Source organism: Pleurodeles waltl, chromosome 6 (genome assembly GCF_031143425.1).
Source record: "Pleurodeles waltl isolate 20211129_DDA chromosome 6, aPleWal1.hap1.20221129, whole genome shotgun sequence".
Taxonomy (NCBI): Eukaryota; Metazoa; Chordata; class Amphibia; order Caudata; family Salamandridae; genus Pleurodeles; species Pleurodeles waltl.
The window spans coordinates 967,824,447-967,851,443 of NC_090445.1; the positions used below are offsets into that span (position 1 = coordinate 967,824,447).

General features: G+C 47.0%; 1 protein-coding gene across 3 annotated transcripts in view; it reads right to left on the reverse strand.

Moving 5' to 3' along the window:
• IDE (insulin degrading enzyme) overlaps window positions 1-26,997 on the reverse strand; it is a 754,741-nt gene that overhangs the window by 432,519 nt on the left and 295,225 nt on the right. For all 3 annotated transcript variants that reach the window (XM_069239810.1, XM_069239807.1, XM_069239808.1), the window contains one exon: window positions 25,127-25,218. In XM_069239810.1, coding sequence (XP_069095911.1) covers window positions 25,127-25,218 — 92 coding nt within the window. The remainder of the gene's footprint in view (window positions 1-25,126; window positions 25,219-26,997) is intronic.

Here is a 26,997-nt window from a genome sequence, read left to right on the forward strand (position 1 = left end):
CGTCCAAGTGAAAAAGAGAAGTCTTTTTGGTCCTGAGACTTCAGGGAATAGGAGGCAAGCTCTATCCAAGCCCTTGGACAGCACTTTTACAGCCAGGCAGCAGGCCAACAGCACGGCAGCAGTCCTTTGTAGAAAAGCAGACAGGTGAGTCCTTTGAGCAGCCAGGCAGTTCTTCTTGGCAGGATGTAGTTTCTGGTTCAGGTTTCTTCTCCAGCAAGTGTCTGATGAGGTAGGGCAGAGGCCCTGTTTCATACTAAGTTGTGCCTTTGAAGTGGGGGTGACTTCAAAGAGTGTCTAAGAAATGCACCAAGCCCCCTTTCAGTTTGATCCTGTCTGCCAGAGTCCCAGTAGGGGGTGTGGCAGTCCTTTGTGTGAGGGCAGGCCCTCCACCCTCCCAGCCCAGGAAGACCCATTCAAAATGCAGATGTATGCAAGTGAGGCTGAGTACCCTGTGTTTGGCGTGTGTCTGAGTGAATGCACAAGGAGCTGTCAACTAAACCTAGCCAAACGTGGATTGAAGGGCACAACAAGATTGTAGTGCAAAGAAATGCTCACTTTCTAAAAGTGGCATTTCTAGAATAGTAATATTAAATCCGACTTCACCAGTCAGCAGGACTTTGTATTACCCTTCTGGCCATACTAAATATGACCTTCCTGCTCCTTTCAGATCAGCAGCTGCCACTTCAACAGTGTATGAGGGCAGCCCTAATGTTAGCCTATGAAGGGAGCAGGCCTCACAGTAGTGTAAATCGAATTTAGGAGTTTTACACTACCAGGACATATAACTACACAGGTACATGTCCTGCCTTTTACCCACACAGCACCCTGCTCTAGGGGTTACCTAGGGCACACATTAGGGGTGACATATGTAGAAAAAGGGGAGTTCTAGGCTTGGCAAGTACTTTTAAATGCCAAGTCGAAGTGGCAGTGAAACTGCACACACAGGCCTTGCAATGGCAGGCCTGAGACAAGGTTAAGGGGCTACTGAAGTGGGTGGCACAACCAGTGCTGCAGGCCCACTAGTAGCATTTAATTTACAGGCCCTAGGCACATATAGTGCACTCTACTACGGACTTATAAGTAAATTAAATAGCCAATTATGGATAAACCAATCAATAGTACAATTTAGACAGAGAGCATGTGCACTTTAGCACTGGTTAGCAGTGGTAAAGTGCCCAGAGGTCAAAAGCCAACAACAACAGGTCAGATAAAATAGGAGGAAGGAGGCAAAATGTTTGGGGATGTCCCTGTGAAAAAGACAGGTACAACAGTGGTCCTCACTAAAATGTGATGTATCCTCAAATACTCAATTTCTTCCTTAGTTTAATGGTTATCTCGATTTTAATTTAGAAAAGTGGTACGACGTAGGTGACACACGACAAGTTCAAATTCCTGATCGACAACAGCAGTTTGTGCAGCCGCTGCCTGGAAACTTTACTTGGCTGCACAGCTTAAGTATGTGGTAATACGGCTGTCTAACAACATGTGCCTCCCTGCATTATAGAAACCATAAAGTGCAACACCCAACCAGTGCTCATGCACTGAACAAACACAGTGATAACAGAGCAAGTGCATAAGGGTAACATGCAATGTAAATGGTGTGGGTGGCCGAAAGTAAGAGTTGTTCAGTGCCTTAAGCTGTCACTTGGCATATATCACCCTATATGAGCAGACTGGCAGGAAAACACTAAATGGAGGCGGCACATGTCACCTGAACCTTGACCTTGGTATGAATAAAGCTCAGCATGTCAGTCCACTGAACAGGTGAAAATAAATTTCACCATTTACTTGAAAGTAATTAGAACCAAAATCATAAACTTTACATGCACGGAAAGATAATTCAATATCGGACAAAAGTTATGCAAAAGAAAACATACCCATTTCAACAGCAGAAGGAGGCTCTTACAAGATATCAGTGATATATGGTTAACTGTTATACCATTGGCTGTTGTGGTCATATGGTGATGCTTTGTACTCTAATTTCAGGTTATGACAAATTTAGTCTTGTTTATGTATCTTCATTTCATGACAGTAAAATTATAGCAGATAAAACAAACTGCACTACCAAATTCGCAATGGAGTTAAACGATTTTCTTCACGTCTAGAAACATCTAACATAATCATGCTTTATCGAATACATATTCGGAATCCTGATTTTGATATGATGCATTAAAGCCTCTGTGCTAAAAAACACAAGCTTAGCAATGCATGACACTGTACAAACCAGATGAGTAATAAAAAATAAAAGTGCAATGATGTGTTGAGAATTCAACTCTTCTGCCTTCACAAATACAGGAAGTTTGTAGAGAAGCGAACACGCTCTTGTGAGCTCCTGCCCAGCCTGCTGAGGTGCTACTTTTCCTGGGTGCTGGCATGCACATTGGGGGAGGGGGGGACGACACCCAGGACACCCTGACGGGGACCCATGAGCCTAACGTACCTCAGAGAGCATTCTACCCCAAAGTTCCAGCAAAGTGTGACTTTGCCCCAGCCCTATGCAAATAGAGGCACAGGCACGAAAGCCGAGTCTGGCCGCGCCGAGGACTTCGGGAGAGACATGCAGGGCACCCAGCTAGAATGCTTGGAGCTGCGGGCCAAGGTCGCGGCGGCCACTTGACCGCTCCTCCCTGTAACAGACAGGGTGGGGGCAGTGACTGGAGCGGGACTCCCAAGATCAAAGGCACAGCTCTTCTCAGAAGCAGTGTTGCCAGATTTTAAAAGCCTTCTAAATCCCAAAGCTGTTGAACGAGCAGCCCAAAGTAAGCCCAAATGAACCGGTCCCGTCCCAAAAAGTAGTCCAAACTTAACACTGAAATAATGCAATCGTAGGCTGAAGCAAACATTTTAAAGCATAAATCAAATTTCTATTGTAAGCAAATATGTGAAACTCACCGTACCTAGATTATTCATTGCACTGCACACAAAAAATGGAAATAAGCATAGAAACATGATCACTCACTTCTTATGATAAGCAGCAAATTGTCGCGCCGCAGCCGCGAACACAGCCCGCTGCGGCGCAACTTCTGAAGACCGCGGCGGCCCACGGGGGAAGCCGCGGCTCGGTTCAAGGGTCGCGCCACCCGCCGCGCCCCTTTTCTCCGGCCGCGGATTCCTGGGCAAACGCGGCAGGACCGGAGACCCCGAATCGGGTCACGGTCCTTGCCGCGCTCAGTGCGTAATGTATAAGAAGCGCACTTTAGGTTCCCGGGACCCCCTCCTTTCCACCACTTACCGGTCACGCAGTCAAAAGCCGGATGCCTGCACATGATTAGTTTTTATGCATGCTTTTCCCCTTCTCAGCATGCTGTTCAGTTCCTCTCTTCCCTGCATGCATTGTTTCTCTTTCTCAGGCGCATGTTTTCCATTTTAAGTTATGACCTTTTCCCCAATCCAAGATGGTGGTATTACTACTTCCTGTTTTCCACTTCCTGTCTAGGGGTATATAAGGGGAATCTATCTTCCTTCTCATTGCGTTGAAACACTCCTGCGGTGGTAGTCACGCTCCGACTGGTTTCCTCTTGTGGTGCCAGTTGTTCTTGATCTGTCTTCCATCTCCAGAATTCCTGAATTCCAGAATCTTAAGTCCTAACATCCTTGTGTCCTCCTCCTTTTTCAGGGAGTTCATGTTGGAGGTTTTTTTTTTTACCCTTTTGGGGTTTTTCCTCTGGGACTCCTTCTGGAGGGCACAGACTGTAGTGGCTTACTATTGTCAAACAGCACCGTGGCTACCGGAAGGGGTCGCCCCTACCTCGGCCAGAGCAGGACTTACAGGAACCGGGGCCGCTCACCACCTCTCTCCAACCTCGACGGTAAGCCCAGGGTGAATCGTGACACAAATTGGAAATCTGGACTTGGAGAGACACATAAATCTTTGATTATGTACACAGCAGTCCTTTTTTGACACACCTTTTCACATTGAAGCCTGTAGAAGCTACTTTATTTTCTTTTGTTTGGAGACAGAAAGATGAACATCGCTTTGATAAAGTCCTTTTGTCACTCATTTTGGTGTTGGAGCTCTCTGCAGCAGGCAGATTATTTTCCTTTGTAGACAGAAAGCAAGGGCAGTAGCCACATGCTAGGTCACAATGTGCTTGTTTCACAGTGCGAGCCATGCACTGGTAAGTAAACATGGCTGGTAAAGTGAAACTGTGAATGGTTCATTCACTCACACACGGTTTGATCCTTTCTAGAATTCACAGCTTTTGGTTGAACATCGCTTTGACCAAGTTCACAGCAGTCCTTTTGACACCAGTTTTGGCACTGAAGCCCTTTGTAGCAGGTCAATTATTTTCCTTTGTTTGTAGATAGAAAGCAAGGGGAGTAGCCACTTCCTAGGCCACAATATGCTTGTTTCAGAGTGCGAGGCATGCACCGGTAAGTAAACATGACTGGTAAAGTGAAACTGCGAATGGTTCATTAAATCACTTAGACTCTGTTTGTTTCAGGTTGCTTCAAATCTTTGGAATGGGCATGCAAATTTTTACAGCAGTATTTGAATTCAGCCTTGGTATTATCTCATTTTACAGGACAATCAGCCCTTTTAATTCAGAAACCACTACTACTCTTTTTATTATATTGTAATATTGAGCCCACTTGCCCATGTTGCAATAATTAAACTGCAACTGCTTGGCAGCTGGGATAACCTGCTCAATGAATAACTGTCTTGTTGAGGCGACTGGGGATTACCTGAAACTGCAAGAGACAAAGTGACCATCTCTACATCTGTAATGCATAAGTGTGGTAGTCAGTACTGGTGTCTGGCAGCGTGCAGGTTTCTGATCCTGTAATGTGTGTGTGCAGGCATATTAACAGCTTTCCTTGGAGTGTGAACAGATTTTAATTAGCACACGTCCTAAATTAGGATGACACCGTACTCTCATTGTCATGAGTAGGCTCTAGGGTGGTGCGAACGGTGAAGCAGTATCTGGTGTTGGCCTGGAGGAGGCGGGGGTGTTTAGCAATGATACAGGTTTAATAGAACCCGCTACAAAGTTACTTGTACTTCCTGCAATTTTCAAGCAACAATAAAATGTCAAGACAAAGTTGGTGATTAAAGTTCCTGCTAGACAGAGACTGGAATTTTCCCTAATGGCAGTATCTGCTCATGTTAAAGTAGGGCAGTGGGTTAATAGGTCTGCTGCAAAGAATGTACCGCAAAAATCACCAAGCTGTAGTTCACATGAATCACTCAGGAGGTTACTGCTTTTTTCACAGAGATCTTTTTGTTACTCGCAGTTCATAAATTACAACCGTTATATAGCCCAGTGAGCTATCAAATGTCATGAAAAAGATGCAAGCAAACTGCATGGTACAGATTATCATCCTACCAAATACTTCAATACTTATGTTTTTCCCCATTCTTCCATTATCCTAATGTTGCTAAAAGGGTTTATTTAGGTAGAACTACATTCTTATTAGTAAATCCAACAACTGTGGTATGTTCCGATTTTGTGCTTCTCCAGACCAGATACTCTTACAATATACTGCCTACTAGTATCTGCAACATGTGACACTTACAGCTTGTAATCCTTATTTTCTTGTGAATCATTCCCTATGGACTGATTTACAAACTTGGAATTAATTGGCTCTGTATAATTTGTGTGTGATGTAAAGTGCTCTAAACTCCTACACTGGTATGAGTATCGCTAAAGGTTTTTGAGGATGGGGGATGCCAACAAAGACAGTCGCACTGGGCACCACCAGCGCTAAAAGCTGGCCCTGCTCATGAGTGAGCCGGAAGTCTTACATTTTAATTAAGGATGTATTTAACCTTTCTATGCATTTTTATCCTTACTAAATAACACCACGTTAATTTTTCTAAATTATTAAGTAACCATGTGGCAGAGCCCTGTAGAGGGTCAAACACAAAGTTAACGTATTAAAGTTTATGGAGCTGGGTTTCTAAGAGCAGGAGTTGACTATTACAGCATCGTAAAATTACAGGTATATCATAATAGTTACGGTTTAATCAACATTTACGTCAATTCCTGTAAACTAACAGTAGCTGCTAGGTACATGGATAACTAGTTTTATGTTTAATTGAGATTACATTGTTCCCTACAAAGCCCAGCATTCGACTTTCTAGACTACTGTAGGAAAGTACTATCTTGCCTGGCATGTTAACCCCATTTTTCACTGTATGTATGTTGTTTTAGCCCTTGTGTCACAGGGATCCTGCTAGGCAGGACCCCAGTGCTCATAGTATGTGCCCTGTATGTGTTCCCTGTGTGAGCTCTGCTAACCAGAACCTCTGTGTTTATGCTCTCTCTGCTTTCTAAATTTACCAATTCTCATTGGCTCACTGGTACACCCATATAATTCCCTTGTATATGGTACTTAGGTACCCAGGGTATTGGGGTTCCAGGAGATCCCTATGGGCCGCAGCATTTCTTTTCCCACCCATAGGGAGCTCAGACAATTCTTACACCGGCCTGCCACTGCAGCCTGAGTGAAATAACGTCCACGTTATATCAAAGCCATTTTTCACTGCACATAAGTAACTTATAAGACACCTAAATGTCTAACCCTCACTTAGTGAAGGTTGGGTGCCAAGTTACTTAGGGTGTGGGCACTCTGGCCATAGCCAAGGTACCCCCACATCGTTCAGGGCAAATTCCCAGGACTTTGTGAGTGCAGGGACACCATTACACGTGTGCACTATACATAGGTCACTACCTATGGGTAGCATCACAATGGTAACTCCGAACATGGCCATGTAACATTTCTAAGATCATGGAAAGACAATTCCATGATCCCCCGGGTCTCTAGCACAGAACCCGGGTGCTGCCAAACTGCCTTTCCGGGGTTTCCACTGCAGCTGCTGCCAACCCCTCAGACAGGATTCTGCCCTCCTGGGGTCTGGGCAGCCCAAGCCCAAGAAGGCAGAACAAAGGATTTCCTCAGAGAGGATGTTACACCCTCTCCCTTTGGAAATAGGTGTGAAGTAGCCTCCCACAGCCTCTGGAAATGCTTTGATGGGCACAGATGGTGCCCATCTCTGCATAAGCCAGTATACACCGGTTCAGGGATCCCCCAGCCCTGCTCTGGCGCGAAACTGGACAAAGGAAAGGGGAGTGACCACTCCCCTGACCAGTACCTCCCAGGGGAGGTGCCCAGAGCTCCTCCATTGTATCCCAGACCTTGGATTCAGTGGTGTTGGGGGCACACTGGACTGCTCTGAGTGGCTCTTACGTCTCTTGGTAGCCAATCTTCCTTTCTTGGTAGCCAAACCTCCTTTTCTGGCTATTTAGGGTCTCTCCTCTGGGGAATTCTTCAGATAACGAATGCAAGAGCTCACCAGAGTTCCTCTGCACTTACCTCTTTGACTTCTGCCAAGGATCGACCGATGACTGCTCCAGGATGCCTGCAAAACCGCAACAAAGTAGCAAGACGACTATCAGCAACATTGTAGCGCCTCATCCTGCCGGCTTTCTCGACTGTTTCCTGGTGGTGCATGCTCTGGGGGCGGTCTGCCTTCACCCTGCACTGGAAGCCAAGAAGAAATCTCCAGTAGGTCGACGTAATCTTCCCACTGCTAACGCAGGCACCAAAAGAACTGCATCACCGGTCCTCTGGGTCCCCTCTCATTCGGACGAGCGTGGCCCCTGGAACACAGGTGCTATATCCAAGTGACTCCCACAGTCCAGTGATCTTTCAGTCCAAGTTTGGTGGAGGTAAGTCCTTGCCTCCCCACGCTAGACTGCAAACCTGTGTACTGCGTGATTTGCAGCTGCTCAGGCTTCTGTGCACTTCTCCAAGGATTCCTTTGTGCACAGCCTAGCCTGGGTCCCCAGCACTCCATCCTGCAATGCTCAACCCTCTGAGTTGGACTCCAATGTCGTGGGACGCTCCTTTGGGACTCTGAGGCAGCTCCGGTTCACAAATCTTCTAAGTGCCTGCTCCGGTACTTCTGCGGGTGCTGCCTGCTTCTGTGGGGGCTCACTGAGTTGCTGAGCGCCCCCTCTGTCTCCTCCTCCAAGGGGCGACATCTTGGTCCTTCCTGGTCCCCAGCAGCACCCAAAAACCTCTAAACAAACCCTGCAGCTAGCAAGGCTTGTTTGCAGTATTTCTGTGTGGGAACACTTCTGCAACCTTCAGCACGACGTGGGACATCTTCCATCCAAAGGTTCCTAGTCCTCTTCGTTGTTGCAGAATCCTAAGCTTCTTCCATCCGGAGGCAGCTTCCTTGCACCTTCATCCGGGGTTTTCTGGGCTCCTGCCCCCCCGGACACTATCACGACTCTTGGACTGTGTCCCCTTGCCTTGCAGGTGCTCAGGTCCGGGAATCCGTCTTCAGTGCTTTGCTGGTGTTTGTGGTTCATGAAGAATCCCCCATCACAACTATTGTGTCCTTTTGGGGTAGTAGGGGTACTTTACTCCTAATTTTCAGGGTCTTGGGGTGGGGTATCTTGGACACCCTGTTTTCTTACAGTCCCAGATACCCTCTACAAGCTCCCATAGGTCTGAGGTCCATTCGTGATTCGCATTCCACTTTTGGAGTATAAGGTTTGTGTTGCCCCTAGACCTATGTTCACCTATTGCATCCTATTGTAATTCTACACTGTTTGCATTACTTTTCTTAATATTACTTACCTGTTTTGGGTTTGTGTACATATTACTTGTGTATATTACTTACCTTCTAACTGAGGGCACTCACTGAGATACTTTTGGCATATTGTCATAAAATGAAAATGTCACTTACCCAGTGTACATCTGTTTGTGGCATCAGTCGCAGTAGATTCGCATGTTTTGCAATAGCTCGCCATCTGGTGTTGGGCCGGAGTGTTACAAGTTGTTTTTCTTCGAAGAAGTCTTTCGAGTCACGGGACCGAGTGACTCCTCCTTTTGTCTCCATTGCGCATGGGCGTCGACTCCATCTTCGATTGTTTTTCCCCGCAGAGGGTGAGGTAGGAGTTGAATTGTAGTAATAGTGCCCATGCAATGGAGTGACTAAGTATGCACCTATTTAAGGTTGAGATGATACATATATAAATAGTTGAAGGTAACTTCCAAACTGCTACAGGCTCCCGGGGAGGCGGGTGGGCACATGCGAATCTACTGCGACTGATGCCACGAACAGATGTACACTGGGTAAGTGACATTTTCAGTTCAATGGCATCTGTTGCTGTAGATACGCATGTTTTGCATAGACTAGTAAGCAGTTATCTCCCCAAAAGCGGTGGATCAGCCTGTAGGAGTGGAAGTAGTCTGAAATAATGTTCTTAGTACGGCTTGACCTACTGTGGCTTGTTGTGCGGATAACACGTCTACACAGTAGTGCTTGGTGAATGTGTGAGGCGTAGACCATGTGGCTGCCTTACATATTTCTTGCATTGGGATGTTTCCTAGAAAGGCCATGGTAGCACCTTTCTTTCTGGTTGAGTGTGCCCTTGGTGTAATGGGCAGCTGTCGTTTAGCTTTAAGGTAGCAGATTTGGATGCATTTAACTATCCATCTGGCTATACCTTGTTTTGATATTGGGTTTCCTGCATGAGGTTTTTGAAATGCAATAAATAGTTGTTTAGTCTTTCTGATGTTTTTTGTTCTGTCAATGTAATACATCAATGCTCTTTTGACATCTAATGTATGTAGTGCCCTTTCAGCTACGGTATCTGGCTGTGGAAAGAACACTGGAAGTTCCACTGTTTGATTTAGATGGAACGGTGAAATAACCTTTGGCAAAAATTTAGGATTGGTCCTTAGGACGACCTTATTCTTGTGTAGTTGTATAAAAGGTTCCTGTATTGTAAACGCCTGAATCTCGCTTACTCTTCTTAGGGAAGTAATGGCGATGAGAAATGCCACCTTCCAGGTTAGGAACTGTATTTCGCAGGAGTGCATGGGTTCAAAAGGTGGACCCATAAGTCTAGTTAGGACAACATTTAGGTTCCATGAAGGAACAGGTGGTGTTCTTGGTGGTATAATTCCCCTAAGGCCCTCCATGAATGCTTTAATGACTGGTATCTTATATAGGGAAGTTGAATAGGTAGTCTGCAGGTATGCAGATATTGCTGCAAGGTGTATTTTAATGGAAGAGAAAAGCCAGGTTAGATTTTTGTAAGTGAAGCAAGTAACCCACTACATGTTCTGGAGTTGTGTGTAATGGTTGTATTTGATTAATATGGCAGTAGCAAACAAACCTCTTCCATTTACTTGCATAGCAGTGCCTGGTGGATGGCCTTCTGGCTTGTTTTATGACTTCCATACATTCTTGGATAAGTTGTAAGTGCCCGAATTCTAGGATTTCAGGAGCCAGATTGCTAGATTCAGCGATGCTGGATCTGGGTGTCTGATCTTTTGGTTGTGTTGTGTCAACAGATCTGGCCTGTTGGGCAATTTGATGCAGGGTACTACTGATAGGTCTAGCAGCGTTGTGTACCAGGGTTGCCTTGCCCAAGTTGGTGCTATTAATATGAGTTTGTTTTGACTGAGTTTGTTTACCAGGTAAGGAAGGAGAGGGAGAGGAGGAAAAGCGTAAGCAAATATCCCTGACCAGTTCATCCATAGGGCATTGCCTTGGGACTGTTTGTGTGGGTATCTGGATGCGAAGCTTTGGCATTTTGCGTTCTCCTTTGTCGCAAACAAGTCTATCTGAGGTGTTCCCCAGAGTTTGAAATAAGTGTTCAGAATTTGGGGGTGAATTTCCCATTCGTGGATCTGTTGGTGATCTCGAGAGAGATTGTCTGCGAGTTGATTTTGGATCCCTGGTATAAATTGTGCTATTAGGCGAATTTGGTTGTGAATTGCCCAACGCCAAATCTTTTGTGCTAGCAGGCTTAACTGCGTGGAGTGCGTCCCCCCTTGCTTGTTTAGATAATACATTGTTGTCATGTTGTCTGTTTTGACGAGAATGTATTTGTGAACTATTATTGGTTGGAAAGCTTTTAGTGCTTGAAAAACTGCTAGAAGTTCTAGGTGATTTATATGCAGTTTTGTTTGATGTACGTTCCATTGTCCTTGTATGCTGTGTTGATCGAGGTGTGCTCCCCACCCTGTCATGGAAGCATCTGTTGTTATTACGTATTGTGGCACTGGGTCTTGGAAAGGCCGCCCTTTGTTTAAATTTATGTTGTTCCACCACAGAAGCGAGAGGTAAGTTTGGCGGTCTATTAACACCAGATCTAGAAGGTGACCCTGTGCTTGTGACCATTGTGATGCTAGGCACTGTTGTAAGGGCCTCATGTGCAGTCTTGCGTTTGGGACAATGGCTATGCATGAAGACATCATGCCTAGGAGTTGTAGTACCATCTTTGCTTGTATCCTTTGTGTTGGATACGTGCGTTGTATGATGGTGTTGAAATTTTGAATTCTTTGTGGACTTGGAGTGGCTACTCCTTTTGATGTGTCTATTATGGCTCCCAGGTATTGTTGTACCTTGCGCGGCAGAATTTTGGATTTTGTGAAATTGACGGTGAACCCTAGTTTGAAGAGGGTTTGTATGATATGATTTGTGTGATTTGAGCACTCTATTAACAAATGGGCCTTGATTAGCCAGTCGTCTAGATATGGGAACACATGTATTTGCTGCCTTCTTATGTGTGCAGCGACTACCGCTAGACATTTGGTAAAGACTCTTGGTGCGGTTGTTAATCCGAAAGGCAGTACCTTGAATTGGTAATGTATTCCCTTGAATACAAACCTTAGGTATTTCCTGTGCAATGGGTGTATTGGTATATGGAAATAAGCATCCTTGAGGTCTAAAGTTGCCATGTAGTCGTGTAGTTTTAGCAATGGCAATACTTCTTGTAGTGTGACCATGTGAAAGTGGTCTGATTTGATGAAAGTGTTCACTACTCTGAGGTCTAGGATTGGTCTCAGCGTTTTGTCCTTCTTTGGTATCAGAAAGTACAGTGAGTAAACTCCTGTGTTTATTTGTGTGTTTGGCACTAATTCGATTGCATTCTTTTGCAATAGTGCCTGCACTTCTATCTCCAGGAGATTGGAATGGTGTGTTGTCAAATTTTGTGCTTTTGGTGGTATGTTTGGAGGGAATTGTAGAAATTCTATGCAATAACCATGTTGGATAATTGCTAGAACCCAAGTGTCTGTAGTGATTTCCTCCCATGCTTTGTAATAATGACTTATTCTTCCCCCCACTGGTGTTGTGTGGAGGGGGTGAGTGACATGTGAGTCACTGTTTAGTAGTAGGGGTTTTGGGGCTCTGAAATCTTCCTCTATTCCTAGGGAATTGCCCTCCTCTATATTGTCCCCGAAAACCTCCTCTATACTGTCCCTGGTAACTGGACGGTGTTGCTTGTGAGGTGCTGGCTTGTGTGCTCTGACCCCGAAACCCCCCTCGAAAGGGCGTTTTACGGAATGTGCTGTAATTCCCTCTGCTCTGCGGGGAGTAGAGTGCGCCCATGGCTTTGGCAGTGTCCGTATCTTTTTTGAGTTTCTCAATCGCTGTGTCCACTTCTGGACCGAACAGTTCTTTTTCGTTAAAAGGCATATTGAGAACTGCTTGTTGAATCTCTGGTTTAAATCCAGACGTTGGGAGCCATGCATGCCTTCTGATAGTTACAGATGTATTAATTGTCCGTGCAGCTGTATCTGCAGCGTCCATGGAGGAGCGGATCTGGTTGTTGGAAATGGTCTGTCCCTCCTCAACCACTTGTTTTGCCCTATTTTGTAAGTCCTTGGGCAGATGTTCAATGAGATGTTGCATCTCGTCCCAGTGGGCTCTGTCATAGCGCGCAAGTAGTGCCTGGGAGTTCGCGATGCGCCACTGGTTTGCAGCTTGTGCTGCGACTCTCTTACCAGCTGCATCGAACTTGCGGCTTTCTTTATCTGGGGGTGGTGCATCTCCAGATGTGTGGGAGTTGGCCCTTTTCCTAGCTGCTCCTACAACGACAGAGTCTGGTGGCAGCTGTGTAGTGATGAAAACCGGGTCTGTAGGAGGCGCCTTATACTTTTTTTCCACCCTTGGTGTGATTGCCCTACTTTTAACCGGCTCCTTAAAGATTTCTTTTGCGTGCCGGAGCATACCAGGGAGCATAGGCAGGCTTTGGTATGAGCTGTGGGTGGAGGAGAGTGTGTTGAATAAAAAATCATCCTCGACCTGTTCTGAGTGGAGGCTTACGTTGTGAAATTGTGCTGCTCTAGCCACCACTTGAGAATACGCGGTGCTGTCCTCTGGTGGAGATGGCTTCGTAGGGTATGCCTCCGGACTGTTATCTGACACTGGGGCGTTGTATAGGTCCCATGCGTCTTGATCTTGGTCACCCTGGCTTATGGTGGTGTGAGCTGGGGAGTGTGATGGAGTTTGTGCTGGTGAGACGTTAATCACGGGCAGAGGAGAGGGTGGTGGGGTAACTCTTTTCACCACTTTTGGTTGTGGTGTCTGTTCAGTTTGGAACTCCAACCTTCTCTTTCTTCTAATGGGGGGAAGGGTGCTTATTTTTCCTGTCCCCTGCTGTATGAAAATACGCTTTTGCGTATGGTCCACATCAGTTGATTGTAGCTCTTCCTCAAACCTATGCTTTTGCATTTGGGAGGTTAGCGAGTGCTCTTCTGTATAAGAGCCTGAAGCTGGGTCGCTTGCAGTTTGTTTCGGGACCGAAACCCTGTCTGCGTGTTTTTTCGGCTCCGAGGTGACTTTTTTCTTTTTCGGGGCCGAAACCTCTCGGCGTCGATCTTCTTCGGTGCCGCTGTCTCGGCGTCGAGCCGTGTCCACACCGGCATCTCGGTGTCGAGGCTTGTCTCCAGCACTTTCTCGGTCCCGAGAAGGCTGCGTGCCGGTGTCTCGACCGGAGTCGGACGATCTCGGCACTGTTTAGGCCTTTTTCGGTGCCGACGGTCGGTCACCGAATTTATGGGTGGAGCCATGGCCTGATGGCAGTGGCGTCCCCTGGGCCTTGTAAATCTTCCTCTGTGTGGTTTTCGACGTCTTACTCACGGTTTGTGTATCGTCGAATCCTTCGGAGTCCAATTCTTGGATCGAAAAGGATCCCTCCTCTTCTTGTTCCTCGAACTCCCGGTGGGCTGTGGGCGCGGACGCCATCTGAAGTCTTCTGGCTCGACGGTCTCGGAGAGTTTTTCGGGACCGGAACGCACGACAGGCCTCGCAGGTGTCTTCGCTGTGCTCAGGTGACAGGCACAGGTTACAGACCAAGTGTTGGTCTGTATAGGGGTATTTATTGTGGCATTTGGGGCAGAAACGGAACGGGGTCCGTTCCATCGGCGTTCTTCAGCACGCGGTCGGGCCGACCAGGCCCCGACGGGGGATCGAAAAACTACCCCGAAGGGCACCGGAGCTCTTCGATCTTCGATGCAGTGTTGAAACTAACTACGCCGATCCCGAACGCAACAATACCGACGAAAATCTTCCGAAATTAGCTATCTTTCCGTTCCGAAACTCGGAGCGACAGGAACACGTCCGAACCCGATGGCGGAAAAAAAAACAATCGAAGATGGAGTCGACGCCCATGCGCAATGGAGACAAAAGGAGGAGTCACTCGGTCCCGTGACTCGAAAGACTTCTTCGAAGAAAAACAACTTGTAACACTCCGGCCCAACACCAGATGGCGAGCTATTGCAAAACATGCGTATCTACAGCGACAGATGCCATCGAACATAAAGTACCTTTATTTTTAGTAACTGAGTATTGTGTTTTCTTATGATATTGTGCTATATGATATGAGTGGTATAGTAGGAGCTTTGCAGGTCTCCTAGTTCAGCCTAAGCTGTTTTGCCATTGCTACCTTCTATCAGCCTAAGCTGCTAGAAACACCTCTATTCTACTAATAAGGGATAACTGGACTTGGCACAGGGTGTAAGTACCACAAGGTACCCACTATAAGCCAGGCCAGTCTCCTACATTGGTGGTGCAGCGGTGGGATAGGTACTTGCAATTGCTTTACCACTTTGTCATTTGGTACTTTTCATAAGAGAATCATATACAAAATAGTTCTCTGTATGTACACTTAACCAAAAAACTTTACTTTTCTATTCGAACACTTAAAGTTCTGAAAAGTTTGTGAAAACTTCTAAAAGTTTTCCAAAAGTTTGAAAAAGTTTTTTCTCTGCTTTCTAAGTTCTAAAACTTTTTCTTTCTCACTATCCTTAAACCTATACTATCATGTCTGTTGTAGAGCCTACTCCCAAAACTGTTAATGCAACATATGAGACTTTAAACTACAAAAGTGTAAGTAGTCTCTGCCTGGATTGAGGTTGGAGTATAGGAAAGAATCCTACAAAAGAGTTTTTAACATGCTTGTTGTAGATGACCAAAACTAGTCTGGACCATCACATGAGAGGTTAGGAAATGGAGAAGCTGGGGAGGGTTCTTACAAGGGTCTGCCCCCTAGCAGGACACCTAGTGAAGATGGTAGTGAAAGAGGCTCCCATAACAGTAGGCCATATTTTATCCGTAGAAGCCAGGTTACTAGGGTCCAGACAGTTAGGGATAGGTCCCCCTCTGAAATTTCCCACATTTCCTCTGTGTCAAAGCATTCCCAACCCACCCACCCTGAGGATAGCTTGTTAGAAAGGGAACTCAAGAAGTCCAAAGAAAGTTGTGTTAGCCACAGATTTACCTGTAGACTGTCTACTAGGGAATGATTTGGAGACATCAGCTTGGGCAGAAGTGGAGTTGGAGGCCAATGCAGCAATGCTGGGCATTCCTGGACATATTTTTGCTTTAACCAGGGTTCAGGCCAAAAAGAAAAAAGGACAGGGTAACATGGATCCTGGAACAATGGACCAAGTGCTCCCTAAAGCTAGGGGTAGCAAGGGTAAATCCCTACCCACTATCCCCCCTCTACAGATGATTCTTCTTCTGAGGAAGAGGAATTTCCTCCCTGTGCAGAATCTACACCAGAGGAGCTGGCAGTAGACACTGCTGAGCGTTTGGGTGGAGGGGGGCCTGCCAGGGAAGAGCTGAGTGTGGCACAGCAATCCTGTCCCACATTAGAGTGTCTCAGACAACAAGCTGTCAAGCAGCAAAATGGGAATGTCAGTGACAGTCATAGGGTGTACTGGGAAGACAACCTCTTGTACACAGAGTCAAAGGACCCAAAACCTGGAGCAGCCAGGAGATTGGTCATTCACCTGCAGTAGAGAGAGTTTCTTCTCACCCTAGCACATGACAATCCTTTGGCTGGGCATTTGGGCCAGACGGAAACTTGGGAAAGACTTGTCCCCATGTTTCACTGGCCTCATATGTCAGAGGACACCAAAGATTTTTGCAAGTCTTGTGTGACCTGCCAAGGTATGATAATGGGACTCCCTGAAAAACTCAGGAGGAGATGGGAGGTCCTGTTAGCTTGCCTTCTTTTTGCTTACAGGGAGGTACCCCAGAAAGGAGTGGGCTTCAGCCCCTTTGAACTCCTCTTTGGGCACCCTGTAAGAGGTCCACTTACTCTTGTGAAGGAGGGTTGGGAACAACCTTTAAAAGCTCCTAAACAGGGCATAGTGGACTATGTACTTGGCCTAAGATCCAGAATGGCTGAGTATATGAAAAAGGGCAGTAAAAACCTCCAGGCCAGCCAGGAGCTGCAAAAGCAATAGCATGACCAGAAGGCTGCCCTGATCCAGTACCAACCAGGACAGAAGGTGTGGGTATTGGAGCCTGTGGCCCCAAGAGCACTCCATGACAAATGGAGTGGACCCCATCTAATTGTTGAGAAGAAGGTTAAGGTTACCTATTTGGTAGACCTGGGCACTGCCAGGAGTCCCCTTAGGGCAGGGGTCTTCAAACTGGGGGGCAGGCCCCACTAGGGGGGCCTCAAGGGATCCCAGGGGGGGCTCCAGGCTGTGACCAAAAGAAGCATTACACAGATAAGTGTTTTGTTGTAAGCAGAAACATGTTACTGCACTAATAAAATGGTAACATTACTTAACTCCAATGTTTAAATACGTCTAGACATATTTAAACATTGCCATCTTTATAAAATAATTTAAAAAAATTCTGAGGTGGGGCCCAATGATTTTTATTTTTCAACTGGGGGGGGCGGCATTAAACAGTTTGATGACCACTGCCTTAGGGTGATTCATGTCAACCCCCTAAAATCCTACTATGACTGGGCGGATCTCACCCTGCTCATGGCAACAGATGAGGGACAGGAAGAAGAGAGTGACCCTCTCCCTGATCTCTTCACCACCACTGAAGCAGATGCCTTAGTGGAGGGAGTAGTGTTAGCAGATTGTCTGACTGCAGAACAGAAAGACAACTGCATCAATCTCCGAAGACAATTTTCAGACCTCTTTTCACTTGTACCAGGTACAACATCCTGGTGTGAACACACAATTGACACTGGAGACAGCCTGCCTGTCAAAAGTAACATTTGTAGGCAGCCTGACCATGTCAGAGACTGCATTAAACAAGAGGTGCAGAAAATGTTGGATTTAGGGGTGACTGAACCTTCTGAAAGCCCATGTGCTAGCCCAGTGGTGCTTGTACCTAAACCTCACACCAAAGATGGAAAGAGAGAGATGAGGTTTTGTGTAGATTACAGAGGGCTCACTCAGGTAACCAAAACTGATGCTCACCCTATACCCAGGGCAGACGAGCTCATTGATACACTTGCTTCTGCCAAGTATCTTAGCACTTTTGATCTAACTGCAGGGTATTGGCAGAAGATGCAAAACCAAAGACTGCATTTTCTACCATAGGAGAGCACTACCAATTCACAGTAATGCCCTTTGGTTTGAAAAATGCACCTGCCACTTTTCAGAGGTTGGTGAATACAGTCCTGCAAGGGTTGGAGGCTTTCAGTGCAGCATATCTAGATGATATTGCGGTCTTTAGCTCAATCTGGGATGGCCACCTGGTCCACCTGTGGAAAGTTTTGGAGGCCCTGCAAAAGACAGGCCTCACCATCAAGGCCTCAAAGTGCCAGGTAGGGCAGGGGAAAGTGGTTTATCTGGGCCACCTGGTTGGTGGAGAACAGATTGCACCACTACAGGGGAAAATCCAGACTACCATGGATTGGGTTCCCCCTACAACTCAGACCCAGGTGAGAGCCTTTTTAGGCCTCACAGGATACTACAGGAGATTCATCAAGAATTATGGCTTCATAGCAGCCCCTCGTAATGATCTCACTAGCAAGAAAATGCCTAAGAAGGTGTTATAGACAGCTAGCTGTCAGAAAGCTTTTGAGGAGCTCAAACAGGCTATGTGCTCTGCACCTGTCCTAAAAAGCCCATGTTACTCCAAGAAATTAATTGTTCAAACTGATGCATCTGAATTAGGGTTAGGGGCAATACTATCACAACTGAATTCTGAGGGCCAAGATCAACCAGTTGCTTTTATCAGCAGAAGGTTGACCCCCTAGAGAAAAGTGTTGGTCTGCCATAGAGACGGAGGCCTTTGCTGTGATCTGGACACTGAAAAAGTTGAGACCATACCTGTTTGGTACTCACTTTATTGTTCAGACAGACAACAAACCTATTTTCGCTAAAACAAATGAAAGGTGAAAACCCTAAATTGTTGAGGTGGTCCATATCTCTACAGGGAATGGACTATACAGTGGTACATAGACCTGGGAGTACCCACTCCAATGCAGATGGACTCTCCAGATAGTTCCACTTAGACAATGAAGACTCATCAGGACAAGGCTAGTCTTATTGTCCTTTTTTTTTGTTTTTTTTTGTTGGGGGGGGGGGGTAGTTGTGTAGGAAAGTACCATCTTGCCTGGCATGTTACCCCCATTTTTCACTGTATGAATGTTGTTTTAGCCCTTGTGTCACTGGGATCCTGCTAGGCAGGACCCCAGTGCTCATAGTATGTGCCCTGTATGTGTTCCCTGTGTGGCGCCTAACTATCACTGAGGCTCTGCTAACCAGAACCTCAGTGTTTATGCTCTCTCTGCTTTCTTAAATTTGTCACTGCAGGCTAGTGACAAAATTTACCAATTCTCATTGGCACACTGGTACACCCATATAATTCCCTTGTATATGGTACTTAGGTACCCAGGGTATTGGGGTTCCAGGAGATCCCTATGGGCTGCAGCATTTCTTTTTGCCACCCATAGGGAGCTCAGACAATTCTTACACAGGCCTGCCACTGCAGCCTGAGTGAAATAACATCCACGTTATTTCACAGCCATTTGTCACTGCACATAAGTAACTTATAAGTCACCTATATGTCTAACCCTCACTTAGTGAAGGTTGGGTGCCAAGTTACTTAGTGTGTGGGCACCCTGGCACTAGCCAAGGTACCCCCACATCATTCAGGGCAAATTCCCCAGACTTTGTGAGTGCGGGGACACCATTACACACATGCACTATACATAGGTCACTACCTATGTATAGCGTCTGTAAGGAAATGCCTCCTTGGCATGGTTGCCCCCTGACTTTTTGCCTTTGCTGATGCTATGTTTACAATTGAAAGTGTGCTGAGGCCTGCTAACCAGGCCCCAGCACCAGTGTTCTTTCCCTAACCTGTACTTTTGTATCCACAATTGGCAGACCCTGGCATCCAGATAAGTCCCTTGTAACTGGTACTTCTAGTACCAAGGGCCCTGATGCCAAGGAAGGTCTCTAAGGGCTGCAGCATGTCTTATGCCACCCTGGAGGCCTCTCACTCAGCACAGACACACTGCTTGCCCGCTTGTGTGTGCTAGTGAGGACAAAACGAGTAAGTCGACATGGCACTCCCCTCAGGGTGCCATGCCAGCCTCTCACTGCCTATGCAGTATAGGTAAGACACCCCTCTAGCAGGCCTTACAGCCCTAAGGCAGGGTGCACTATACCATAGGTGAGGGTACCAGTGCATGAGCATGGTACCCCTACAGTGTCTAACCAAAACCTTAGACATTGTAAGTGCAGGGTAGCCATAAGAGTATATGGTCTGGGAGTCTGACAAACACGAACTCCACAGCACCATAATGGCTACACTGAAAACTGGGAAGTTTGGTATCAAACTTTTCAGCACAATAAATGCACACTGATGCCAGTGTACATTTTATTGCAAAATACACCCCAGAGGGCACCTTAGAGGTGCCCCCTGAAACTTAACCGACTGTCTGTGTAGGCTGACTAGTTCCAGCAGCCTGCCACACCAGAGACATGTTGCTGGCCCCATGGGGAGAGTGCCTTTGTCACTCTGAGGCCAGTAACAAAGCCTGCACTGGGTGGAGATGCTAACACCTCCCCCAGGCAGGAGCTGTGACACCTGGCGGTGAGCCTCAAAGGCTCACCCCTTTGTCACAGCCCAGCAGGGCACTCCAGCTTAGTGGAGTTGCCCGCCCCCTCCGGCCACGGCCCCCACTTTTGGCGGCAAGGCTGGAGGGAACAAAGAAAGCAACAAGGAGGAGTCACTGGCCAGTCAGGACAGCCCCTAAGGTGTCCTGAGCTGAAGTGACTCTAACTTTTAGAAATCCTCCATCTTGCAGATGGAGGATTCCCCCAATAGGGTTAGGATTGTGACCCCCTCCCCTTGGGAGGAGGCACAAAGAGGGTGTACCCACCCTCAGGGCTAGTAGCCATTGGCTACTAACCCCCCAGACCTAAACACGCCCTTAAATTTAGTATTTAAGGGCTACCCTGAACCCTAGAAAATTAGATTCCTGCAACTACAAGAAGAAGGACTGCCTAGCTGAAAACCCCTGCAGAGGAAGACCAGAAGACGACAACTGCCTTGGCTCCAGAAACTCACCGGCCTGTCTCCTGCCTTCCAAAGATCCTGCTCCAGCGACGCCTTCCAAAGGGACCAGCGACCTCGACATCCTCTGAGGACTGCCCCTGCTTCGAAAAGACAAGAAACTCCCGAGGACAGCGGACCTGCTCCAAGAAAAGCTGCAACTTTGTTTCCAGCAGCTTTAAAGAACCCTGCAAGCTCCCCGCAAGAAGCGTGAGACTTGCAACACTGCACCCGGCGACCCCGACTCGGCTGGTGGAGATCCAACACCTCAGGAGGGACCCCAGGACTACTCTGATACTGTGAGTACCAAAACATGTCCCTCCTGAGTCCCCACAGCGCCGCCTGCAGAGGGAATCCCGAGGCTTCCCCTGACCGCGACTCTTTGAATCCAAAGTCCCGACGCCTGGGAGAGACCCTGCACCCGCAGCCCCCAGGACCTGAAGGACCGGACTTTCACTGGAGAAGTGACCCCCAGGAGTCCCTCTCCCTTGCCCAAGTGGAGGTTTCCCCGAGGAACCCCCCCCTTGCCTGCCTGCAGCGCTGAAGAGATCCCGAGATCTCTCATAGACTAACATTGCGAACCCGACGCCTGTTCCTACACTGCACCCGGCCGCCCCCGCGCTGCTGAGGGTGAAATTTCTGTGTGGGCTTGTGTCCCCCCCGGTGCCCTACAAAACCCCCCTGGTCTGCCCTCCGAAGACGCGGGTACTTACCTGCAAGCAGACCGGAACCGGGGCACCCCCTTCTCTCCATTCTAGCCTATGTGTTTTGGGCACCACTTTGAACTCTGCACCTGACCGGCCCTGAGCTGCTGGTGTGGTGACTTTGGGGTTGCTCGGAACCCCCAACGGTGGGCTACCTTGGACCAAGAACTAAGCCCTGTAAGTGTCTTACTTACCTGGTTAACCTAACAAATACTTACCTCCCCTAGGAACTGTGAAAATTGCACTAAGTGTCCACTTTTAAAACAGCTATTTGTGAATAACTTGAAAAGTATACATGCAATTTTGATGATTTGAAGTTCCTAAAGTACTTACCTGCAATACCTTTCGAATGTGATATTACATGTAGAATTTGAACCTGTGGTTCTTAAAATAAACTAAGAAAATATATTTTTCTATACAAAAACCTATTGGCTGGATTTGTCTCTGAGTGTGTGTACCTCATTTATTGTCTATGTGTATGTACAACAAATGCTTAACACTACTCCTTGGATAAGCCTACTGCTCGACCACACTACCACAAAATAGAGCATTAGTATTATCTCTTTTTGCCACTATCTTACCTCTAAGGGGAACCCTTGGACTCTGTGCATACTATTCCTTACTTTGAAATAGTGCATACAGAGCCAACTTCCTACAGCGTCACAATGATAACTCCGAACATGGCCATGTAACATGTCTAAGATTATGGAATTGTCCCCCCAATACCATTCTGGTATTGGGGGGACAATTCCATGATTCCCCTGGGTCTCGAGCACAGAACCCGGGTGCTGCCAAACTGCCTTTCTGGGGTTTCCACTGCAGCTGCTGCCAACCCCTCAGACAGGATTCTGCCCTCCTGGGGTCTGGGCAGCCCCAGCCCAGGAAGGCAGAACAAAGGATTTCCTCTGAGAGAGGGTGTTACACCCTATCCTTTCGGAAATAGGTGTGAAGGGCTGGGGAGGAGTAGCCTCCCCCAGCCTCTGGAAATGCTTTGATGGGCACAGATGGTGCCCATCTCTGCATAAGCCAGTCTACACCGGTTCCCCAGCCCTGCTCTGGCGTGAAACTGGACAAAGAAAAGGAGAGTGACCACTCCCCTGACCAGTACCTCCCAGGGGAGGTGCCCAGAGCTCCTCCATTGTGTCCCAGACCTCTGCCATCTTGGATTCAGTGGTGTTGGGGGCACACTGGACTGCTCTGAGTGGCCAGTGCCAGCAGGTGACGTCAGAGACCCCCTCTGATAGGCTCTTACCTCTCTTGGTAGCCAATCCTCCTTTCTTGGTAGCCAAACCTCCTTTTCTGGCTATTTAGGTTCTCTCCTCTGGGGAATTTTTCAGATAACGAATGCAAGAGCTCACCAGAGTTCCTCTGCACTTCCGTCTTCGAATTCTGCCAAGGATCGACCGATGACTGCTCCAGGACGCCTGCAAAACCGCAACAAAGTAGCAAGACGACTACCAGCAACATTGTAGCGCCTCATCCTGCCGGCTTTCTCGACTGTTTCCTGGTGGTGCATGCTCTGGGGGCTGTCTGCCTTCACCCTGCACTGGAAGCCAAGAAGAAATCTCCTGTGGGTCAACGGAATCTTCCCCCTGCTAACGCAGGCACCAAAAGACTGCATCACCAGTCCTCTGTGTCCCCTCTCATTCTGACGAGCGTGGCCCCTGGAACACAGGCGCTATATCCAAGTGACTCCCACAGTCCAGTGATACTTCAGTCCAAGTTTGGTGGAGGTAAGTCCTTACCTCCCCACGCTAGACTGCAAACCTGTGTTCTGCGTGATTTGCAGCTGCACCGGCTTCTGTGCACTTCTGCAAGGTTTCCTTTGTGCACAGCCTGGCCTGGGTCCCCAGCACTCCGCCCTGCAGTGCTCAACCCTCTGAGATGGACTCCGATGTCGTGGGACGCTCCTTTGGGACTCTGAGGCAGCTCCGGTTCACAAATCTTCTAAGTGCCTGCTCCGGTACTTCTGCGAGTGCTGCCTGCTTCTGTGGGGGCACTCCGAGTTGCTGAACGCCCCCTCTGTCTCCTCCTCCAAGGGGCGACATCCTGGTCCTTCCTGGTCCCCAGCAGCACCCAAAAACCTCATCCGCGACCCTTGCAGCTAGCAAGGCTTGTTTGTGGTATTTCTGCGTGGGAACACTTCTGCAACCTTCAGCACAACGTGGGACATCTTCCATCCAAAGGAGAAGTTCCTAGTCCTCTTCGTTGTTCCAGAATCCTAAGCTTCTTCCATCCGGAGGCAGCTTCCTTGCACCTTCATCCGGGGTTTTCTGGGCTCGGGAAACAGCCAAGCACGAGTACTACTAACATACATTATAAACATCTTCAAAACATAAGCAATTTAAGTACGAAAAGAAGTGGCACATACTGTACGCAGAAACACTTGGACCTAGGGTGGGACTGCGACGAAAGGAATCCTATTAGCTAATCATAATATTGTGTACAGCGTCATGCAGTGCCCTTAACACTCCTGCAGCCTCTGGCCTTAATGGGTGTTCAGTTCTGTGCAACTGCGCTAATCTGCAGACTGTGCTGCAGCGCATGTGGCCCCTGCTGCGGCGGGCCAATAATTTTTGGAAGGGGCCAGGCTGTCAATTGTTAGCGCTTTCACGCACTAGTAGATTGACTGCCCTCTGCCCCAATTAGCAAGCAATATGGCCTTAGCACTACACATATCCAGACACATGCTGCTGCCGGTGTGATTCATGTGACTCACATTGTCACTACACTGAGGAAGAGCCCATTTTATATTCTCATGTGGGGTGAGGGCAGTGCATGTCCGCTGCTGTGGCGGCAGCGCCGCCCCGCAAACAATTTTCCGCAGGAAGGGCTAATAATCGCCCAACAATTAGGCTCCCACACAAATCGGAAAAATATCACCCATTTGTGCGGGAAATCACCCAGTCTGGCAACACTGCTCAGAAGGTGCATGACACACGTGGCCCTAAAAGGGTGAAACTCAGCGTCAGGGTTGTGGGAGTCAGACTGGTGGCTAGAGGTAGGACTAGGGGATGTCCCAGAGGCCTGAGAAGCCCCTGGCACTGAGGAGGGGTGCGGGGGAGCTTCTGGGTATCTTGAGGGCATGATGGGAGGAACAGGTAGGACCTCTGGAGGAGGCAGATTGGCGGGATGCCTGTATGGCACCACGGATGTTGGCCATCCCGCTAAATTTATCCAGTTCAAATACCTGCACCAGGCATATCTTACACCTTACTGAATCTGAAGGGCATGTGTATTTGCAGCTCCCTGCATGCTTGCGATGTCTGTCTCCAAGAGGGTCTTTTTTCAACACATTGTGGGCCTGCCCCATTATACAGCGGTACTGTGCTTAAATATTCCCAATCCTATCCAGGGTGGTGGGATCGCATATGGAGGCTAGCCTCCAGAATCGCTCTGTTGGTTATTCTGGAGTTTATCGGTCGTCCTCGGGGGGACAGGGCACTTGTGGTGCTGGAAACACTGGTGGCTAAGAGCGACGCAGCTAAACACTGGATCTCTGCCAGTGCTCCACCCTTAGCGAATAAAAGAGAGGTATAGATTGGTGCGTGAAACTGGAGGAGACTATTCACACAGCATGCAGATGTCCCTACAAATATTCTAAGATTCAGCACATGTGGTGGGCTCATTAAGGACTAGTTGAGTCTGCGGAACAGAATAGTACCAGGGACTGTATATTTACATCTTTGAGGTGCATGTGGGTTGTGGGGTGCTATGTGACATTCTGTTTACAATGTGCTTGGTTTGTTAGAGTCATACGTGTTGTTTCGAAAATCAATAAAAAATTTCTCATAAAAAGAAGACCCGTAAAAGAAAAGAAAATTCACTGTTCCTTTCATACCTTGCACTCTTGAAAAATCCATTCCTGAGGTCCCTCAGTACGGAGTTTTTGGATATATTGAAACATGTGAAAAATTATGTCTTCAACATGTACTGAAAGAAAAAGAAACATACAGAAAATTAAAATATTTCCAAAAACACAGTTTAATTAAAGAAATCAAAAATGGTCTATGTGATAAAACAGGTACATGGGGATAACAAGACCGGTCGGTCTGTATGGAAAAAAGTTGCAGTTCTAACAGTTTCCCAGCATAGCACCTTTGACTGATTCACAACCTAGCTTGGAAACTATCCTGGTGTCCATCGGGACTTTAAGAGCAATGGTTATTAATAGACGTTTTATTAATTTCAATTCATAATTGGGAAACAAACTCCTAAGCCTAACTGTCCTAGAGTGCCAGCTGCTTTACAAAAATTCCAAAAGCTGAAAGATACTATGAGAAACTTACTGAAACATTATAGCCTCCTTTTCATCATTTCACACCCTCAGTTAAAGGAGCAATGCCATGAAAGCTACTACAGTTGCGATACTGACAGGGGGCAAGGATCCACCTTGATTTACAAACTAGAGGCACATTTGCTTAATACGCTTAAATTGCAAGGTCTACGCAAAATTGTCAGTGGGGCACCATCAATCAGTCATCCTCTCTTGTATCCATCATTCCAAAGCAGTCTAGCTGTAGAGAGCACACACCTGTTCAACCATATCATTGGAAGGGAAAACCTGTTCAACACCCCTCTCGCAGTAGTGGCAGTGGATGGGCAACACACCTTTCAACCCTCCACATATTTGGGCTTCATGACAAACCCATTGAAATGGTCATGGCACTATATGATGAGTTTAGAGCTGAAGTGGGGATAGATGGAACTCTACAAACAATTGGGCCAGTGTACGTGGTAGGATTGCTTTTGGTTCCCTCTCTTATTACTAGTCATTAAACCACTTCTGTGTGCATGTACTGGGGAACTATGTTTGGAAACCATGGGTGAACTGTAAAAGCTTTGTCTGAAACCTAGATTCAATTCTAAATTCAGCAACAGATTCGTCTGTGTAGCCCAATGAAGTTTCTACAGTAAAATTAATAACTGAACTAAAAAGTGAATCTCAATCAAGAGAAACGGGCAGCAATATTTTAATCTTTAACTTTTTGCACTGAAGGCAGGTGTACCTTTTTGCACTGAAGGCAGGTGTACATTGCTACACTCGCCAGACTCTTTCAGGTGGAAAAAATATAACCTTCCCTAGTTTGTTAAAAACATGAAATACCTAGAGGCAAAAATTAGCCTTCAGCGTGCAACGATTCTTCACTAACTACCTAGCATCCATTGCTTGATAACAATAGCAAGAACAGAAAATGGCAAAAAAATAAGTCTGTCCATTTTTTAACCTAAATCTATGAATAAGTGTCATTCATACCACCCAAAATTGTGGAATACCCACAATGCCCACCTAGGTGTTTTTAGTGGACATTAAAGTTTTATGTGGACATTAGTTTACAACAGGAACGCAAAAAAACAGGAAAAAATGATTAAAACAAAATGTTCTTCTATCCTGTATTGCCACACATTTCCCAATACAAATGATACTCACACTTGCGTAAGTGGGAGTTTTGTTGGAGATAGGGATGTAAGAAATTGCGATGATGTCAAGTGACATTTATAATACGGAAAAAATTACTTACCTGTAACAACCTGCCTCTGGAGCTGAGGATCTGCATGCTTTGCACCATTTTGCCATCTAGTGTTGGGTGCAGACATTGCACGTTGTTTTTCTTTGAAAGGTTTTGGTTTCAAGGTCACATGTGATCCTCCCCCCAACTCGAAATACCGCAATGCACTAATTCAGATTGTATTTTCCACATACATGTACGA